Source organism: Neoarius graeffei, chromosome 11, assembly GCF_027579695.1.
Source record: "Neoarius graeffei isolate fNeoGra1 chromosome 11, fNeoGra1.pri, whole genome shotgun sequence".
In the NCBI taxonomy this organism is placed as follows: Eukaryota; Metazoa; Chordata; class Actinopteri; order Siluriformes; family Ariidae; genus Neoarius; species Neoarius graeffei.
This window is the reverse complement of record NC_083579.1, coordinates 9,662,704-9,680,423: the sequence shown is the minus strand read 5'-3', so window position 1 is coordinate 9,680,423 and position 17,720 is coordinate 9,662,704. Positions and strand designations below refer to the sequence as shown.

General features: G+C 41.3%; 1 protein-coding gene across 4 annotated transcripts; it reads left to right on the top strand.

The window, feature by feature from the left end:
- The first annotated feature begins 5,130 nt into the window (after positions 1-5,130).
- Positions 5,131-17,285, top strand: LOC132894095 (up-regulator of cell proliferation-like). 4 transcript variants are annotated; one of them, XM_060933379.1, is made up of 4 exons: positions 5,131-5,242; positions 10,162-10,239; positions 10,426-10,476; positions 12,128-17,285. In XM_060933379.1, exons 2-4 carry the CDS (start codon positions 10,209-10,211, stop codon positions 16,795-16,797), a joined length of 4,752 nt encoding a protein of 1,583 aa, XP_060789362.1. In that variant the 5' UTR covers positions 5,131-5,242; positions 10,162-10,208; the 3' UTR covers positions 16,798-17,285. The 4 variants fall into 4 exon arrangements, with proteins under 4 accessions (XP_060789362.1, XP_060789365.1, XP_060789366.1 ...); XM_060933382.1 differs by lacking the exon at positions 5,131-5,242 and adding an exon at positions 6,438-6,501; XM_060933383.1 differs by lacking the exon at positions 5,131-5,242 and adding an exon at positions 6,505-6,589.
- The last annotated feature ends 435 nt before the right edge of the window (positions 17,286-17,720 follow it).

Here is a 17,720-nt window from a genome sequence, read left to right as displayed (position 1 = left end):
CAAATTAGTGCCAATAGTTGCAGCAACTTTCCTGATATCAAGAACCCTTGTCCTGGCTTTTGTACCACATTTCTGGAACAATGGGGCTCCTATTTTGTCACAGAAAGCCAGAGACAAAATAAAGACATCTGACCACAACTGAATGATAGCCATTGCCAACAGCCTGGGCAGCATGAAGAAGCAGGCGCCCATTTGCTTCTTCCTGTTGGCACTGAAGCTCTGGCACTTCTTCACTGCCCTGAGATTTGATTTTGTAGCATGTCATTCACAGTTGCATATAACACTTTCTCCTGAAGCTTTTCTCCATTTGCTTACTATGAAGCTGATAAGACTGGTTTTGTTATTCAGTCTGGTCAGGAAGCTCCGCCACTGTCTGATGATCTGTGCACTTGTAATACTCTGTAACTGATGGCCAATTTCTTCACCTCATACTGATCTCTCACTGTCCTTGATGGAGTTCTCTCTACATGTATCAAACCCAGCATCTATTCTGTTGCTTTGGCTTACTTCCTTCAGTGCCATCGACAAAACTGTCATGGCAATTTCTCCAAAAGTAACCTGGTCACCTTTCACTTTTTGGACCAAGTTCATCCCATCAACCATTGCTGCAGAGTTTCCTGGGAGTTGCTCTGCCACTGTGACATTCTTTTGCACACTGCAAAAAATGATACCTTAGCAAGTGAAAATATCTTGAAAATAGTTGAAATGATCTAGCATTTCCTATTAGAAGAATACAAGACACCGATTCTGAGATTATTAAACCTAGTTCTAGACTGCAACCAACTTATTCTAAGATGTCTTATCAAGTAAAAATATCTGTCCGTGCAGCAAGATAATACGAGTGAAATTAAGTAATTTTCTCCTCAAATTCAGTTTTCAGTTTTTGTGCAGTGCAGGGCTGTGGCCAAGGTAGCTTTGTTATTCTTTCTCAGCAACCCATCTGGCTTGCCCAGGGTAATGGACCTAGGGGATGAGAGAGGATGTCATCCATCTGAGGATTGCGTCCTTGTGCCACCACTATGATGCGACCAAACAAAGATCTGTCTGCTTTCAAGATTATCATTCAGCCACTTGATTTCACTTTCCTCTTTGTACACATATTGCTGAATGTCTTTAGTTTGTGAATTTTCATTGGGTCATGGAATTTCTTTGCTGGTGGGTCTTTCTCTAGTCTCTCATCCTTGAAGGTTGCATAGCTTTGCTCACCAATCTCATAAGCCTTCAGCAGGTCTGAGGTAATATCTCTTGGGACAGCCTTTGCAGTTGAAATGCTAATAAGGATGCAAATTTGGGTAGCCTCAAAGTGGATGAAAACACACAAAAAGCTACCACTCCTACAATGCTATCACACATTTTCTAACTCTGGGGGTTCATACCTTATCAAAAACCACAATGAGAATTATTCACCCCAGATGGTACCAGTGGCCAAAATTTTGGGTCCTGGCTCATGGACTAATGGTATTCTTATTTTGAGTTCCTTGGTTAAGAGCGAACATAAAGCTGTTATATTAATGGGATTGATAAAAAAAAGAGAATTTTACCTCACAGGATGGTTCTGGGGCTGTAGCTGCAGTCTTCACAAGAGAAGGCTGTTTTGGTATGGTGGAGCCCCCAGGTAGTACAATTAACTCTTATTCTCGTTTAGAAGCCGCCAACCAAGTCAGACTGTTAAAATTACTTCAGATATAATGGGTGGTGAGAAAGAAAGAAATCTGTTCAGGTTGCCATTGTGATATTTTGGTGGGTGTAGCAGTTTCTGATGTGGGTGGAGCACAGAAGCATGGCAGGCGAGAGTTGATGGTCACACACAAACTCTTTATTTCATTTATTTTAGCTTTTCAGCTTTTTCTTTCTTTCTTTCTTTCTCTCTCTCTCTCTCTCTCTCACTCACTCACTCACTCACTCACTCACTCTACACGCACATATGCGTTGTGGTCAGGAGGGAGCCTCTTTTCTCTGCTCTCCCCCTCCTTTTATGCTCCCTCCCTGTAACACACACACACACACACTAATTGACAGCAGGTGGAATGACTTAGCCACTTACCTTCCCTGACCCCGCCCTCCATTCACAGACTGCTGCTTGGCCACGCCCCCGCTGCCACATATCCCCACCGCCCGACTCAGGCCAGGGAGCCATCCGGCCTGAAGCTGACTCCCTCCCCGACAGGACAGGAAGTCCTCCACCACCATCTGTGCTCCCGACCTGTGGATCACCTCGAAATTAAATGGCTGGAGGGCGAGATACCAACGGGTGATCTCCATTTTTCATGCGGTGGAGCCACTGGAGGGGCGCGTGGTCCGAACAGAGAGTGAAAGGGCACCCCAGCAGGGAGTATCGGAGGGCGAGGACTGCCCACTTGATGGCAAGACACTCTTTCTCAATGGTACTGTACCTGCTTTCACACATCGAGAGTTTCCGGCTGATGTACCATATAGCACGGGGTGCTCCTCACCCTCCACCTACTGGGACAAAACGGCCCCCAGCCCTCTGGCTGATGCATCAGTCTGCAAAATAAAGGGGAGAGAAAAGTCAGGGGAGTGTAAAAGTAGCCCCCCACACAGTGTAGCTTTTACCTCAGAGAAGGGCTGTTGGCACTGCTCCGTCCACTGGACCGGATCTGGAGCCCCCTTTTTAGTGAGATCGGTTAGCGGGCTGGTGACGTCCGAATAATTAGGTACAAACCTCCGATAGTAGCCAGCCAGCCCCAGGAACCGTCTCACCTCTTTTTCGTCTTGGGCCTCAGGCAGGCCGCAATCACTGCAGTCTTGTTAATTTGGGGACGCACCTGCCCATGACCCAAGTGGAACCCCAGATACCGTACTTCCACCCGCCCAATTGCACACTTTTTTGGGTTAGCTGTGAGACCCGCTCGCCTCAGGGACTTTAGAATGGCCCTCAGCTGTTCCAAATACTGCGGCCAATCATGGCTGTAGATTATTATATCGTCCAGATAGGCGGCCGTGTAGGCAGCGTGAGGGCGGAGGACCCTGCCCATAAGCCGCTGGAACATAGCGGGTGCCCCAAATAACCCAAAAGGGAGCATGACAAATTGGTGTAATCCAAACGATGTGGAAAAGGCCGTTTTCTCTCGGGATAGAGGAGTCAAGGGGATCTGCCAATATCCCTTTGTTAGATCCAGTGTTGAATAAAAGCGAGCCGTGCCTAACTGATCAAGCAACACCTCAATGCGAGGCATTGGGTATGCATCAAATTTAGACACCGCGTTGACCTTTCTATAGTCCACACAGAACCGGACTGACCTGTTGGTCTTGGGAACCAGGACCACTGGGCTGCTCCAGTCACTGTGGGACTCCTTGATTATGCCCATTTTAAGCATGGCCTTGAGTTTGTCCCAGACCACCTTTTTCTTGTGTTCGGGCAAATGGTAAGAGCGGCTACGCACTACCACTCCCGGGGGCATTTCAATGTGGTGTTCTATGAGGTGGGTATGACCAGGAAGGGGCGAAAACACATCAGAAAATTCCTTTTGCAACTTGGCCACCTCCGTGAGTTGGACCGGTCAGAGGTGGTCTCCACAAGGGACCAGAGTGGTCCGAGATGTTATCTTTTTCACCTCCGGCCCCAGCTCTGCCTTTTCCAGGACTACCAATGCCAGTGCCACGGGGACCCCCTCATTCCAGCATTTTTAAAGGTTGAGGTGGTAGATTTGCAATGCCCCGCCCCTATCCATTCGCCTCACCTCATAGTCGACATCCCCGACTCGCCGTGTGATCTTGAAGGGCCCTTGCCACTTGGTGACTAATTTGGAGCTTGATATGGGCAATAATACGAGCACTTTGTCTCCCGGCGTGAACTCTCTAAGGCGTGTGCCCCTGTCATACGGCCGGATTTGACGTTCTTGTGCCTGCTGCAAATTCTCCTGGGTTAGGTGCATGAGGGTGTGGAGTTTTGCGCGCAGGTCAAGAATGAACTGGATTTCATTTTTGCTAGGTGAAGGTCCCTCCTCCCAATTTTCCTGTAGCATGTCCAGAATACCACGTGGCTTACGCCCATATAATAATTCAAATGGAGAAAACCCCGTAGAGGCTTGCAGGACCTCTCGTACTGCAAATAACAGGGGCTCGAGTCACTTATCCCAATTACGTGCATCTTCACTTATGAATTTCCGGATTATGTTTTTGAGTGCTTGGCTAAATCGCTCTACTAAGCCATCTGTTTGTGGGTGATAGACACTGGTGCGGATAGACTTGATCCCCAATAACCCATACAGCTTGTGCAGTGTGCATGACATAAACGAAGTGCCTTGGTCTGTCAGGATTTCTTTTGGAATCCCGACCCGGGAGATAAAATGGAAGAGCGCTTCCGCAATACTGCGTGCTGAGATATTGCGGAGAGGCACTGCTTCCGGATATCGTGTTGCATAGTTCACCAGAACTAAAATAAAGCAATACCCTCGTGCTGACCGATCTAATGGCCTGACGAGATCCATCCCAATTCGCTCAAACAGGGTCTCGATTAGAGGAAGAGGGCACAGTGAAGAATAATGTGTATATGGAGATGTGTGTGTGTGTGTGATTGTATATAAGGAGTAGTACTGATTCCCATGAATCCCTGGCCAATAGAACTGGGCCATTATTCAGGCTAGTGTTTTATTTTGCCTTAACCTAACCTGCATGTGTTTGGACTGTGGGGGAAACCGGAGCACCCGGAGGAAACCCACGCGGACAACATGCAAACTCCGCACAGAAAGGCCCTCGCCGGCCACGGGGCTCGAACCCGGACCTTCTTGCTGTGAGGCGACAGTGCTAACCACTACACCACCATGCCGCCACGTTCTCCTTGTATTATTTTAAATAGCTCCCAGGTCATGTGACCCACTAAATTATTCGATTTATGATTCTATTCTGTTTTTTATTATTAAAAATTTCTCCTTTGTATGCAACTTGGAGACCTTCCTCTTTCACTTCTGTAGAAATAGGCTGGTTCTAAAGGGGCCAAAATCTTCCCATTCTGAAACTGAGTCCCGAGTTTTATCTTTCTGTTCTTTTTTTTTTGTATTCTCTGCTGTTTATTTTCTGCAGATTTCAGGAAGTGCTTGCACTTCATTTTGGAGAGATTTTTTGATTAGACCCTTTTTTTTCCTCACCTCTATCATTTTCTTCCTTTGTTCTGGAGTCTTTCTTTTTTTCAAAATTTGATCACGAACGCTTTCAGTGGTCCTTTGGACATTTTCTTTTTTTTTGGGAGGAAAGAATTTGTGGTTTGTCTTTCCAAATTGAGGTGGGTTTATTCATGATAAAAAATACCCTTTTGTCATTTGTGGTTTAAAAGGCATGTCAGGCTTATTTTTCTGATGCTGTGAGTTCTCTGAGGTAGGATTTTTCTGTCTTCTCTGTTTGTTTTATGGTCATTTTTAATGTACATTTTATCAAAATCATCTGCAGTCGTTTCTTCTCCTATTAGCTCAAAATCATGCCCAGCTTGAAAAAAAAAAAAACGTGTTACAGACACCTAGAATAGATTAATTTGTCAGTAAGCACTCTATAAATAACCATGGTGTTTGCTTGTTGTGCTGTGGGCTGCCACAACAGACAGGGACAGCGTGCAGGACGCTCCTTTTACACGTTTCTAGTGATGGGAATTTCGGCTCTTTTTCAGGAGCCGGCTCTTTTGGCTCTTCTTACTCTGTGCACACACAGAGCTACACATTTCACGGGTCCCGCTCCCAGAATCAGACTGTACCATTAGTAAAAAGGGTGGAGGGGTGAAATGACAATATCATAAATAATTCAAGAAAAATGTTATAGGAAATCATAACCATGTATAATTTGCATATTTTAACAGATGAAATGAAATATTTTATTTCAAAAACTTACACAAGGCAATACTATTAAAATAATATTAATATCCCTCACAGGCCCCCCTGTCAGTGCCAGGCCCTTAGAATCGTCCTAACTCCCCCCCCCCAGCGGCGCCCCTGTTTTTATGAACATTCTGCATTTTCCTTGGAATCTATTTTCAATAGATTCCAGGTCATGTGACCCACTAAAATTATTCTATTCTCATCTCATCTCATTATCTCTAGCCGCTTTATCCTGTTCTACAGGGTCGCAGGCAAGCTGGAGCCTATCCCAGCTGACTACGGGCGAAAGGCGGGGTACACCCTGGACAAGTTGAAAATTTTTCCTTTGTATGCAACTTGGAGACCTTCCTCTTTCACTTCTGTAGAGTTAATGGCTGGTTTTAAAGGGGCCAAAATTTTCCCATTCTGAAACTGAGTCCCGAGAGTTTTATCTTTCTGTTCTGTTTTTTTTTGCATTCTCTGCTGTTTATTTTCTGCAGATTTCAGGAAGTGCTTGCACTTCATTTTGGAGAGATTTTTTGATTAGACCCATTTTTCCCCTCACCTCTATCATTTTTTTCCTTTGTTCCGGAGCCTTTTTTTTTTTTTTCAAAATTTGATTACGAATGCTTTCAGTGGTCCTTTGGACATTTTTTTTTGGGAGGAAAGAATTTGTGGTTTGTCTTTCCAAATTGAGGTGGGTTTATTCATGATAATACCCTTTTGTCATTTGTGGTTTAAAGGGCATGTCAGGCTTATTTTTCTGATGCTGTGAGTTCTCTGAGGTAGGATTTTTCTGTCTTCTCTGTTTGTTTTATGGTCATTTTTAATGTACATTTTATCAAAATCATCTGCAGTCGTTTCTTCTCCTATTAGCTCAAAATCATGCCCGCCGGGAATTTTTCCAGCGTTCTCTTACAGAAAGTCCACAAGGCTCTCATGATTAAGTTTGTCTCTCTTAATTATAGCAACAGCTGCTTTTAGTCCCATTTCAGGACATCTTTTAAGAATGTGAGCTGAAGTTGATCTTTCTTTGTTTTGATATTTTTCACTGTCGTCTCAGCCAGATCATCATTAGTAAAGGTTCTACCCATAGAACCTGTTAGTCCAGAATTTATCACTTTTTTTAGAAGCTTTCAGTTGTATCTCTGCCTGATATATAGTGTGTGTGTGTGTACACACACACACACACACACACACACACACACACACACACACACACACACACACAGTGTCTTGCAAAAGTATTCATCCCCCTTGGTGTTTGTCCTGTTTTGTCACATTACAAGCTAAAATGTATTTTTGAGGGGTTAGCACCATTTGATTTCCACAGCATGCCTACCAATTTAAAGGTGCAATTTTTTTTTTAATTATTTTTTTATTTTTTTTATTGTGACACAAACAATAATTAAGATGGAAAATCCCCCAGAAATCTAGAGTGCGTATAAGTATTCACTCCCTTTTGTATCAAATTAAATCAAATCAAATCAAATCAAATCATAGTCCTTCCCATGCCATGTGGCGCCGATCTCCGTTTCCGTAGCCCTCGGCCTCTTGCCTATTACATAGCTAGGGCTACAGTGGGGGGCTAGTCCTCTGGTAACCTTGAGAATTCGACTCCCCACTTGCATCTGGATTGCAGCGTGCCTTGCCAGATGGCAGTAGGTACCATTTTTATGATGGTCTTTGGTATGACCTGACTGTGAGTAGAACTTGTGATCTCCCAATTGAGAGGCAGACATACTAACCACTAGGACAACTCATGGTACTGTCGTCACATTCGTATGAAACCCCTAAATAAGAGCTGGTCCAACCAATTCACTTCACAAGTTACATAATTAGTTAAGACCCACCTGTGTGCAATCAAAGCATCACATGATCGGCCGCATGATGTCTGTATAAATCAACCTGTTCTGGAAGGACCCTGACTCTGCAATACTACTAAGCATGCAACATGAAAACCAAGGAGCGTCCAAACAGGTCAGAGACAAACTTGTGGAGAAGTATAGATTAGGGTTGGGTCATAAAATATATCCCACACTTTGAATATCCCAGGGAGCACCATTAAATCCATTATAAGAAAAGTCTTTGTCATTGTCACTTGTCCAAAGGTACAACGAAATTGAAGGTGCTGTTGACTCATTATGAGTTATAGAAAGGAAAAAAGAAAAGAGGAGAACAAATAAAGTATAAAAATAAATAAAGTATACAGAGTTGCACTGGTAAAATGGTATAAACAGAATATAAACAGAAATCTATTTTATGGTTCTATATGTACACGGATTGCACTTAAAATAGTACGAACAGAATTGTTTTGGTTCTGTATGCACACAGATTGCACTGATAAGCAAAAAAATGGAACGAATAATGGAAAAATGGCACGAATATAGCACCAGTACAAACTTGACAAGAGAAGGCTGTTCACCAAAACTCACAGACCGCATTAATCAGAGATGCAACAAAGACACCAAAGAGAACACTAAAGGAGCTGCAAAGATCCAAAACGGAGATGGGAGTATCGGTTCATAGGACCACTTTAAGCCATACACATAGATGGTGAATGAGTTCTGACGTGTAGCGAGTCATGTTCACATTGCATGAACTTTAGATAAGTCATCTGAGCCCCTTGTAGAGCAGCAGACACTGACGCAAGTGTGGCATAAGATAACTTCATAAGAAAAGCTCAAGAAAACCAAATCCATCCATTCATTATCTGTACCACTTATCCATCAGGATCACAGCAAGGGCTGAAGCCAGTCCCAGCTGACTTCAGGTGAGAAGCAGGGTACACCTAAGCCAGGTGGCTTTTCTAATAGATTTGTCTTACCCTGCACTTGTGTCTGTGTCTGCTGCTGTGACAAGGGGCTCAAACCACTAATCTAAATTCCATACATTGTGAACATACCTCACTACACATCAGAACTCATCCACCATAAACTCTTTTAATATTTAACTAATCTCTCCTCACCCATTTTTTTCAAACTCTCATGGTTACCAGAGGACCAACCCCCCACTGTAACCCTAGCTATATAATAGGTGAGAGGCCGAGGGCTACGGAAATGGAGATCGGCGCTGCCTAATGCGCCATATGGTGCGGGAAGGACTTTAGACTCCTCACCCATACCCCAGCAAATTAGTCCCCAAAATGAATGGATGATTGATGCAAGGATTAACCACCAGCTGAAATTTATTAAGAGGGGCCCAAGTGGATATTGTGCAAACCTCACCTTCACCTGACATGCTTTTCCCAGTGCCCCATATTGTATCAATCTTTGGTGGATTGAGGTTTGCACCCAGAGTTCACCAAGTACTGACACACCCTTTAAATACTCAATGACATGTCGAAGTTTCTTACTTAGTCAGGGAAAGCCTGAGGTGTGTCAGTAATCCAGACACTGTCCCCTGTTCCCCAATTTCCAAAAAGAAACTGGCTTCCTCACAGTGCCAACATACCTAACTGAGCCTGGCTCCAGTCCTTGTGGACAAGGATGTTTCCTTCTGCGTGGGTAAAGAAAGTGATTGCACTTGCATAATTGTTGACATTCTATAGATGGTATGTTGACTGTAAGAATGGACTGTCCAAATAAGATGTTATCAGTATGAATAATTTGCTCTCAGTTCAACATAATTTTGCAATGAAAGTATTGGCCTTGGTAGCGCAATGGGCTAGTGCGTATCATTACGACCTCACAGCTTCAGGTTCCCTGTGTGTCGTTGTGATGGACTGGCATCCCATCCAGGGTGTATTCCTGCCTTTTGTCCAGTCTTCCTAAGATGGGCTCTAGATTTATTGTGACCCTGTCCAGGATAAAGCTGAATGAATGAGTGATTTTAGCCTTTTTAGAGGAACTGCAGGCAGAATCTAAATGAAAAAGCACCTTTTGTCTTTTTCACCTTTTCTAAATTATGTAATGTTTTGGCCCCCTATCCATGGTATATTATTACACATCTTTAAAATTTATTGCAACAAATCCATCCATCCATCATCCGTAACTGCTTATCCTGTGCAGGGTCATGGGCAAGCTGGAGCCTTTCCCAGCTGACTATGGGCGAGAGGTGGGGTACACCCTGGACAAGTCACCTGGTCATCACAGGGCTGACATATAGAGACAAACAACCATTCACACACAGACATATTCATACCTACGGTCAATTTAGAGCCTCCTAACCTGCATGTGTTTGGACTGTGTGGGAAACCCAGGCAGACGCCAGGTGAACACGCAAACTCTACACAGAAAGGACTCCGTCAGCCACTGGGCTCAAACCCAGAACCTTATTGCTGTGAGGCGACAATGCTAACCACTACACCACTGTGCTGCCCCTTGCAACAAATCATGGTCTCTTTTTCTCTCTCCAGGTATGTCGGAAGATTTGTAATAACCAACAAATTGATATTGAAGAAATATGGCCTCTGACACAGACGACTCAGAAGAAAGTATGAACTACACATTTCATACACTAGGAGTTTTGAGTACTGAAACTTACTTCAGGAATTCATGCATATTTGTGTGTGATTCAGTATATAATATGTTATTATATTTTGCTTTAATAATACTTCGTTTTAACCATACATTGTACCTGCAAGCTAGTACATGTTTTGAAGTAAATGTGTTCCTTTTAGTGCAAGTCTGTGGTTCGGGATCAGCACAGATGGAATCAAGCCCTCTCAAAGGTGAGTAAAAGCTGCGGCTGTCACACTAATGCATGTGAGGAAAATAGAGGAACTTCCTTTAGTTTTGGAATATATGGAATATAAGGTACATGGAAGTTAAGAAATTAAACAAAACTGATGAAACAATCAAAATCATTATTCATCTCATTATCTCTAGCCGCTTTATCCTTCTACAGGGTCGCAGGCAAGCTGGAGCCTATCCCAGCTGACTACGGGCGAAAGGCGGGGTACACCCTGGACAAGTCGCCAGGTCATCACAGGGCTGACACATAGACACAGACAACCATTCACACTCACATTCACACCTACGGTCAATTTAGAGTCACCAGTTAACCTAACCTGCATGTCTTTGGACTGTGGGGGAAACCGGAGCACCCGGAGGAAACCCACGCGGACACGGGGAGAACATGCAAACTCCACACAGAAAGGCCCTCGCCGGCCCCGGGGCTCGAACCCAGGACCTTCTTGCTGTGAGGCGACAGCGCTAACCACTACACCACCGTGCCGCCCCAAAATCATTATTATTGCATTATATTGTATCTGTATTTATAGAAGATTTAATACTGATTCTCACTTGTTGTTCATTTAGGAATAAATGTTGACAATTTTATTCCATAGTTCCTTAGGAAAAAGAGAATGAGACAAAAACATATCCGTGGGTTTTTAAAGAGATAAAAAAGAGACAGATCATACACAGGCAAACACTTTACTGCACCATTTCAATTATGGCTTTAAATTAGTTTTTTGAATACTTTTTTTAAAGTATTAGCTGCTCAGTAAAATCATGTTAAAATTATTTTATGTACAGTACGTTTTTAAACTACACTTTTAATTCTATTGTATTATTTTTATATTTTAATTCCACTCTACAGTATTAGTAGAATATTAGTGGAATAAAACTTGTGCACATGCAACATAAATAATGTGGACAATAAATGAGTGGACCTGAGCATTTAGAATGTTTAGAAATAGAGTATTTAGAAATGTCTCATACCCATATCAAAAACTAAAAATTTGGAATATACAGTAGAGTACAGTAGAATGGTTGCCATCTAGTGTGATGAAAGTCATAAACTTATGAGAAGAAAACCTGGAAAAATATATATTTTTTGTCCCAGAACCACATAATTTCACTTAGCAAGGTTGAATCAAGGACATCACACAATATAAAAGAATAAGACTAAGGGATTTTCAACTACATTGCCCAGAATGCATTGCAGTTAGAAAGCATGTGATTCTTACCTCAGAGAATACCTTAGTTTTTTTTTTTTTCTTCTTTTCCTCATGAATTTACAACCTAAATCTCAGGGAATTTCTGAAGGTTTTTTTTTTTTTTTCAAATTTATAACTTTATAACCTCTGAGAAAATCCAAAACAATTTTTTTAAAGTAAATTCATGACTTTAATTTCAGAATACCCTCAGGGGACCAGCTCTGTAAACAAATAAACAAACAAGCACACAAAAACAAAACAAAACAAAAAACCCTGAATTTCGCTACAATGGTCATAATCCCATTTTTCATTGCTTTCTTGGGAAAACTGCAGAAGTAATTAGATCTGGTTTGAGAGTTGTTTTTTTTTCTGATGTGTGGGGCATATTTTCTAAAACAATAAAGAAACTAACATTGATATAAAAATTCTCAACTTACAGATGATCTTCTTTCATTTTTGAAAACACTGGGACTTGAGAAGTACTACCCACACAAACTAACTCTGAGGTCTTTGCTGGAGATCAACAGTGCCAGTGTATCTGATGAAGAGGTTCACTCACTGCAAGCAATACCACTGGCTTTCTTACGCAAGATACTGATGGCTAATTCAAATTCAAGATCTTTACTCGATATGCCTGGTGAAAATAATGAAACAGATGACTTGTTTGCTGAACAGGACTGTGATGGTAGTCTAAATCTTCTAGACCTCCAAACTGCCCTCTTTGTCTGTGCTGACAGTTTCCTTCAGCAAGAAATCGCACTTAAAATGTCAATGTGCCAGTTTGCAGTACCCTTTCTGTTACCCCAAGGACGACAGAATCAATGCACTCTTATGCTATGGGCTCTTCGAGGTATCCTGAAAGAATGGCGACCCCATTCAATGTCAGAATCTAAAGGGTTTGTTGAAGACAGTGTTGTTAATGCAAAAATTCCATTGTTATCATTTGTGAGGTTAAGTAACTGCACCTTGTCCAAGTCAGAGGTTTTGAACCAAGTGCTCAACAAGTCACAACAGCACCATGATTTCTTTTCTCATCGAGAAATGATCGGAGGATCTGCTCCAAGGGTAATCGCAAATGGGATGGTTGAAATATGCTGGAATCTGCCATGTGGAAACAATAGCATTGATGTCTTTCCTGAGCCAGTGGCTATCGCTAATTTAAGAGGAGATGCTTGCACATTTGAAACACAATTCAATTTCCTTACTCAGGTGTCAACAGCTGTCTTTGTGTTCCTAGACAGTGTTGAAGAAAAGGAGCAAAAGCTACTTGCTTCTTTACAAGGAATTAAGTCCAAAATCTTTCTTGTGGTCAACTCTCAGAGAAATATGAGCCAGAATGTGAAGTCATCTATTGAAACAGCAGTTAATACTCTGCAGTTGGAAAGAGAACAAACAATTGTAAAAAGTCAAAAGCAGAATTTGGCAAATTTCTCAAACATGATCAGTTTTGCCATTAAAAAATTGGTAGGTGAGCACAACCACACATCATGTGAAATCAGTTCTTTGAAGAGTGTTGCTCAAGAATTAGGTCTTGCCATTGATGAAAGTGAAAATAGTCCCTGTGTATCAGCAGAGAAAACAGCAGAGGAAATAATGAAACGTATTGGTGTTCGTCAAGTGGTGGACTTTAAAAAGGCACAGCTCCCACTGCAAGGTGAAAACTGGAAAAGGTTGGCTCAAATAGAAAAAGAGCAATGCCGATTACGACATTCAGGGGCAGTGAGTTTGGAGGAGTATAAGGCTCAACTTCAAAATGAAAAAGATGAAATTCGGAGCAAACAAAGCCAGCATAAAATGTCAGGAACGTTGGACATATTAATAAACACATTGTCAACCTTTGATGACATTGAGCGAAACTTCTTTCTCAGATGGTTGGGACTGAAACTAGACATGCGATCACGCAAACACATGTCAGACCTTCGGCATAAATACACAAAGTGTGAACAACAGAAAGACAGAGATGGCATGACTCGATTAGACCAGGAACTTCTTGATTGTTCTCTTGGCATAGAACATTACATGAGAGAGATGGGACAAATCTATGAGACTGCTTCATTTGGTTCAACTGAAATATCTGAAAAAATAAGAAGTCTCCCTATTCTGGCTGCCAAAATGCTTCTTGCTGGGTTTCCTCTTGAACTACTTGATGGAGATGCATCAAATATCCCAGAGAAATGGGTGAGTGATGTTCTCTTGGAGCTTCACAGGATGGTTGGGGAGAAGAGTCGTTTGCTGGTTCTGACTGTGTTAGGGGTTCAGAGTACTGGTAAATCAACACTGCTCAACACGATGTTTGGAGTTCAGTTTGCAGTGAGTAGTGGACGATGCACACGTGGAGCATTCATGATTTTCCTTCCTGTGGGTAATGATTTGAAGGAAGAGTTACATTGTGACTTTGTCCTTCTGATTGATACAGAGGGTTTGAAATCACCAGCACTGGCAAAACTGGAAGACAGTTATGAGCATGACAATGAATTGGCCACATTTGTGATTGGACTGAGTGATGTAACCATCATCAATGTAGCAATGGAGAATTCCACAGAGATGAAAGATATCTTGCAGATAGCAGTTCATGCTTTTCTACGGATGAAGGAAGTTGGTAAAAAAGCAGTCTGCCACTTTGTCCATCAAAATGTTGCTGGTGTATCTGCATATGAAAAAAGCATGACAGACAGAAAACAACTCTTGGACCAACTAAATGAGATGACAGTGATTGCAGCTGAAATGGAAAAGAAGCCTAATGTGAAGAAATTTGCTGATGTTTTGGATTATGATGTGGAAAAGAATAACTGGTATATACCAGGTCTATGGCATGGCACACCACCAATGGCACCTGTGAATACAGGCTACAGTGTGGCTGTTCTTGGTTTTAAGAAAAAACTCTTGGAGGTGCTTAAAGCAAGAACAGATGCACAACCCTCTGAGATCCCAGAGTTCCTGCACTGGATGAGTAGCTTATGGCGTGCAGTGAAATTTGAGAACTTCATCTTTAGTTTCAGAAATGTTCTTGTGGCCTATGTCTATGACAAGCTTTGTAAAGAGTTTTCAGAATGGGAGTGGAGTTTTAAAAGCCATATCTTGTCTTTGCTAACTACTGCATCAGTTCAAATCTCTAACACTGACAGCAGCCATTTTGAAGAGGTTGTTGAGCCACTGAAACAAAATATAGAGAAAGAGATCACACTTCAAATGAACGAAATTACTAAAAACTTGAAAGACTACTACAAAAGGAAAGGCCAAAATGTGCATTTGGTGGAAAAGTACAAAGTTGATTTTAATAACAGCATTAAATCTCTGCAGAATGAAATGAAGGATGAAATGAGAAAAAGAGTGGATGCTGCACTTGAAATGAGAAGAAACAAGGAAAAAGTAGAAAAAATACAGAGTAAACAAGCTGCTGTGATTGAAAAACAAGTTCTGCAATTACTGCAGAATTGCAAACATTCTAAAGAAAAGGTGTCTGATGAGACTCTCGAAGCTGATTTTGAAACAATGTGGAGCAGAGAGATGGCAAACATCACGAGTCTAAAAGAAAGGGATGTTGCTTCTGATGTTTTGAAGCAATTGCGAGCAAGTTTAGGAAATCGCCAAGTCAATGAGGATTTTCAGAAAGTTAAGAATTTGACAGAATATGGACAAAAAGATTTCAAGGTCAAGAAAAAACATGTAGATGGTGGAAAAGCTTTTGAAAAATTGAACGGTATTTTCAAAATCAAGGGTATAAAGCAAGATTTACAGATTATTGCAGTTGATGTCATTACTAGTTGCACTAGGATGATTGAACATTTTACACAAACCAAAGGTGATTACCAAGGTACATTTACAAAAGATGTGCTTGATGAAATTGATGGACGCCTCAAAAAAGAAGGCTCAAAAATCAGTACCCAATTTGAAACAGACCTTAAATTGCACATTTGTGGTATTGCCTCCCGGAAATTCCTTGAGATGCACAAGAAGTATCTCCATGAGAAAGATCCATTAAAACATTTGCAGGAATTTAAGAGTCAATATCTCTCTGATTTCATTGATTTGTACAAAGAGAGGGATCAGTGCCAGAGGAAAGCACAAGATTTCGCTCAGCTCTGTCTCAAGCCAGCAGTAACTGAGTACATCAACCAGTCTCTTGGACCTGACATTGTTGATGTGGTTTTAGAGAATAATCCTTCTCAGTACAGCACGCGAGTTTTGTTTCAGTACACCATTCAGAAAGAATTACTGGAAAAATCAAAGTTCAATGATTTTGCAGAGTACATTTTGCATTATGAGAATTATGTCAAAGAGTGGATATATAATCACATTATTGAATGCTTCTCCAAAGACACATCTTTGCAACAATTAAAAATGAAGAAGCTGGACAGTGTAATTAAAAAGCTCACTCAAGCAATGGAAGCTTCTAAGCTTGAAGCTGATGGGACTCATTTGCCCAATAATGCAGAAGGAACCGCAGTTTTTATCCAGAACCTTTACAAAGCTATGAGCCATGTCATCTCTATGTCCATGAGCACAGTGGAAAGAGTCCTGTTTCAGAACACAAGCTGTTGTGTTCCATTCACCAAAAGTCTCTATGAATGCATTGACGACCTGAAAAAGCAAGTAGAAAAAGAGATCTCAGGTTTAACAGATATTACTGAAACACTGAAAAATGTGTCGGTAAAACCACAAGATGAGCTGTTCAAGAGAGTGTTTGGTTGTGGGATGCAGTGTCCATTTTGCAAAACACCATGTGAGGCAGGAGGAAAGGAACATCAGCTACACCATGCAGCTGTGCATAGACCACAAGGACTTGGCACCTACAGAGATTTAAATACTCTTGTCCTTTGTGAGGAGATTTGTACAACTAGTGTACATGGCAGTCGAACTTTTCAAAATTGTGAAACAAATTTCCAACCTCATCCTTACAAAGACTACCAGAAATACTACCCAGACTGGCATATTGCACCTGACATGTTTATCGAAGCCTCAGATTACTGGAAGTATGTGCTGGTGACATTCAATCAGCAATTTGCTGAAAGGTACGAAGCAAAGCCAGCTATGTATCCAGATGCATGGAATAAAATCACAAAAGAAAATGCTCTTAGTAGTCTGAAACGTTCCTTCAATATTACATGAAACAAAGTTGTTGGTAAAGAGTCTAAGCACATCAAGTAGTGTTGAAAAAAATTAATTGTTTCCTTACTCCTCACTTTGTTGAGTGAATCCATTTGAAAATTGAGTGGGGGATAAATAGGGTCTGTTATGTTTTTGTAATCATTGCTATTAGAGTATGGAACCAACCTTAATAGTGAGGAGACTTAATCAATTATATTTTGTGAAATAAAAAAAATTGTGTGTAATAACTAATCTGTTTAACACATCTAGATGTAAATATCAGGAAATGAAAGTGGAAACTTTAATCTATTGTGTTCATCTTTTGATCTCAAACCCAAATTTCTTTTGCAAAAATATGAGAAACGGCCTTCCTGTTCCATTACTTTCAGAAGGCACTGTTACACTGAATTCTGACAAGACTGTATATTTTCATGGGTCTACCATATGAATCAAATTATGCATAAATTAAATTTGTAATGTATCAAAATTGTCATGTCAAATCTTATTGCAATGTGTTTAATAAATAAAATGGTATATTAGTAACTAATGTTAATCAGATTTCTTAGTGGCCTCTAAACATAATACACTGCAAATGCATTTATTTGCATTATATGCCATGCATAATATAACAATTGAAATAAGCCATTCAAATTTTTAAATAGCAAAAAACCTTTGGCTACAAATTCTTCATATCACTATGTGCTTGCAGACCCAGATAATTCACAAATAATAAGGAAAATTGGCCTTAAAAGATTGAACTTGGGGCTTATATACTTTAGTGAAGCTCAGGGCTATCTCACAGGGATCTAAATACTCCTGAGCAGTCACCAATGGTGAACAGGTTTGAGGGAAGTGGACAGACAAAGAGTGACCCTAAAGGCTTCCATTAATGGTACTGTATGAAAGACAGTATACCCTACCTAGATTAGGGTTACTGGGACCCA

Excerpts from the sequence above, each read along its gene's own strand:
- LOC132894095 (XM_060933379.1), top strand. The coding sequence starts at position 10,209 with ATGGCCTCTGACACAGACGACTCAGAAGAAA. Across the intron at positions 10,240-10,425 it reads CACAGACGACTCAGAAGAAA|TGCAAGTCTGTGGTTCGGGA; the intron begins GTATGAACTACA and ends TGTTCCTTTTAG. Across the intron at positions 10,477-12,127 it reads GGAATCAAGCCCTCTCAAAG|ATGATCTTCTTTCATTTTTG; the intron begins GTGAGTAAAAGC and ends CTCAACTTACAG.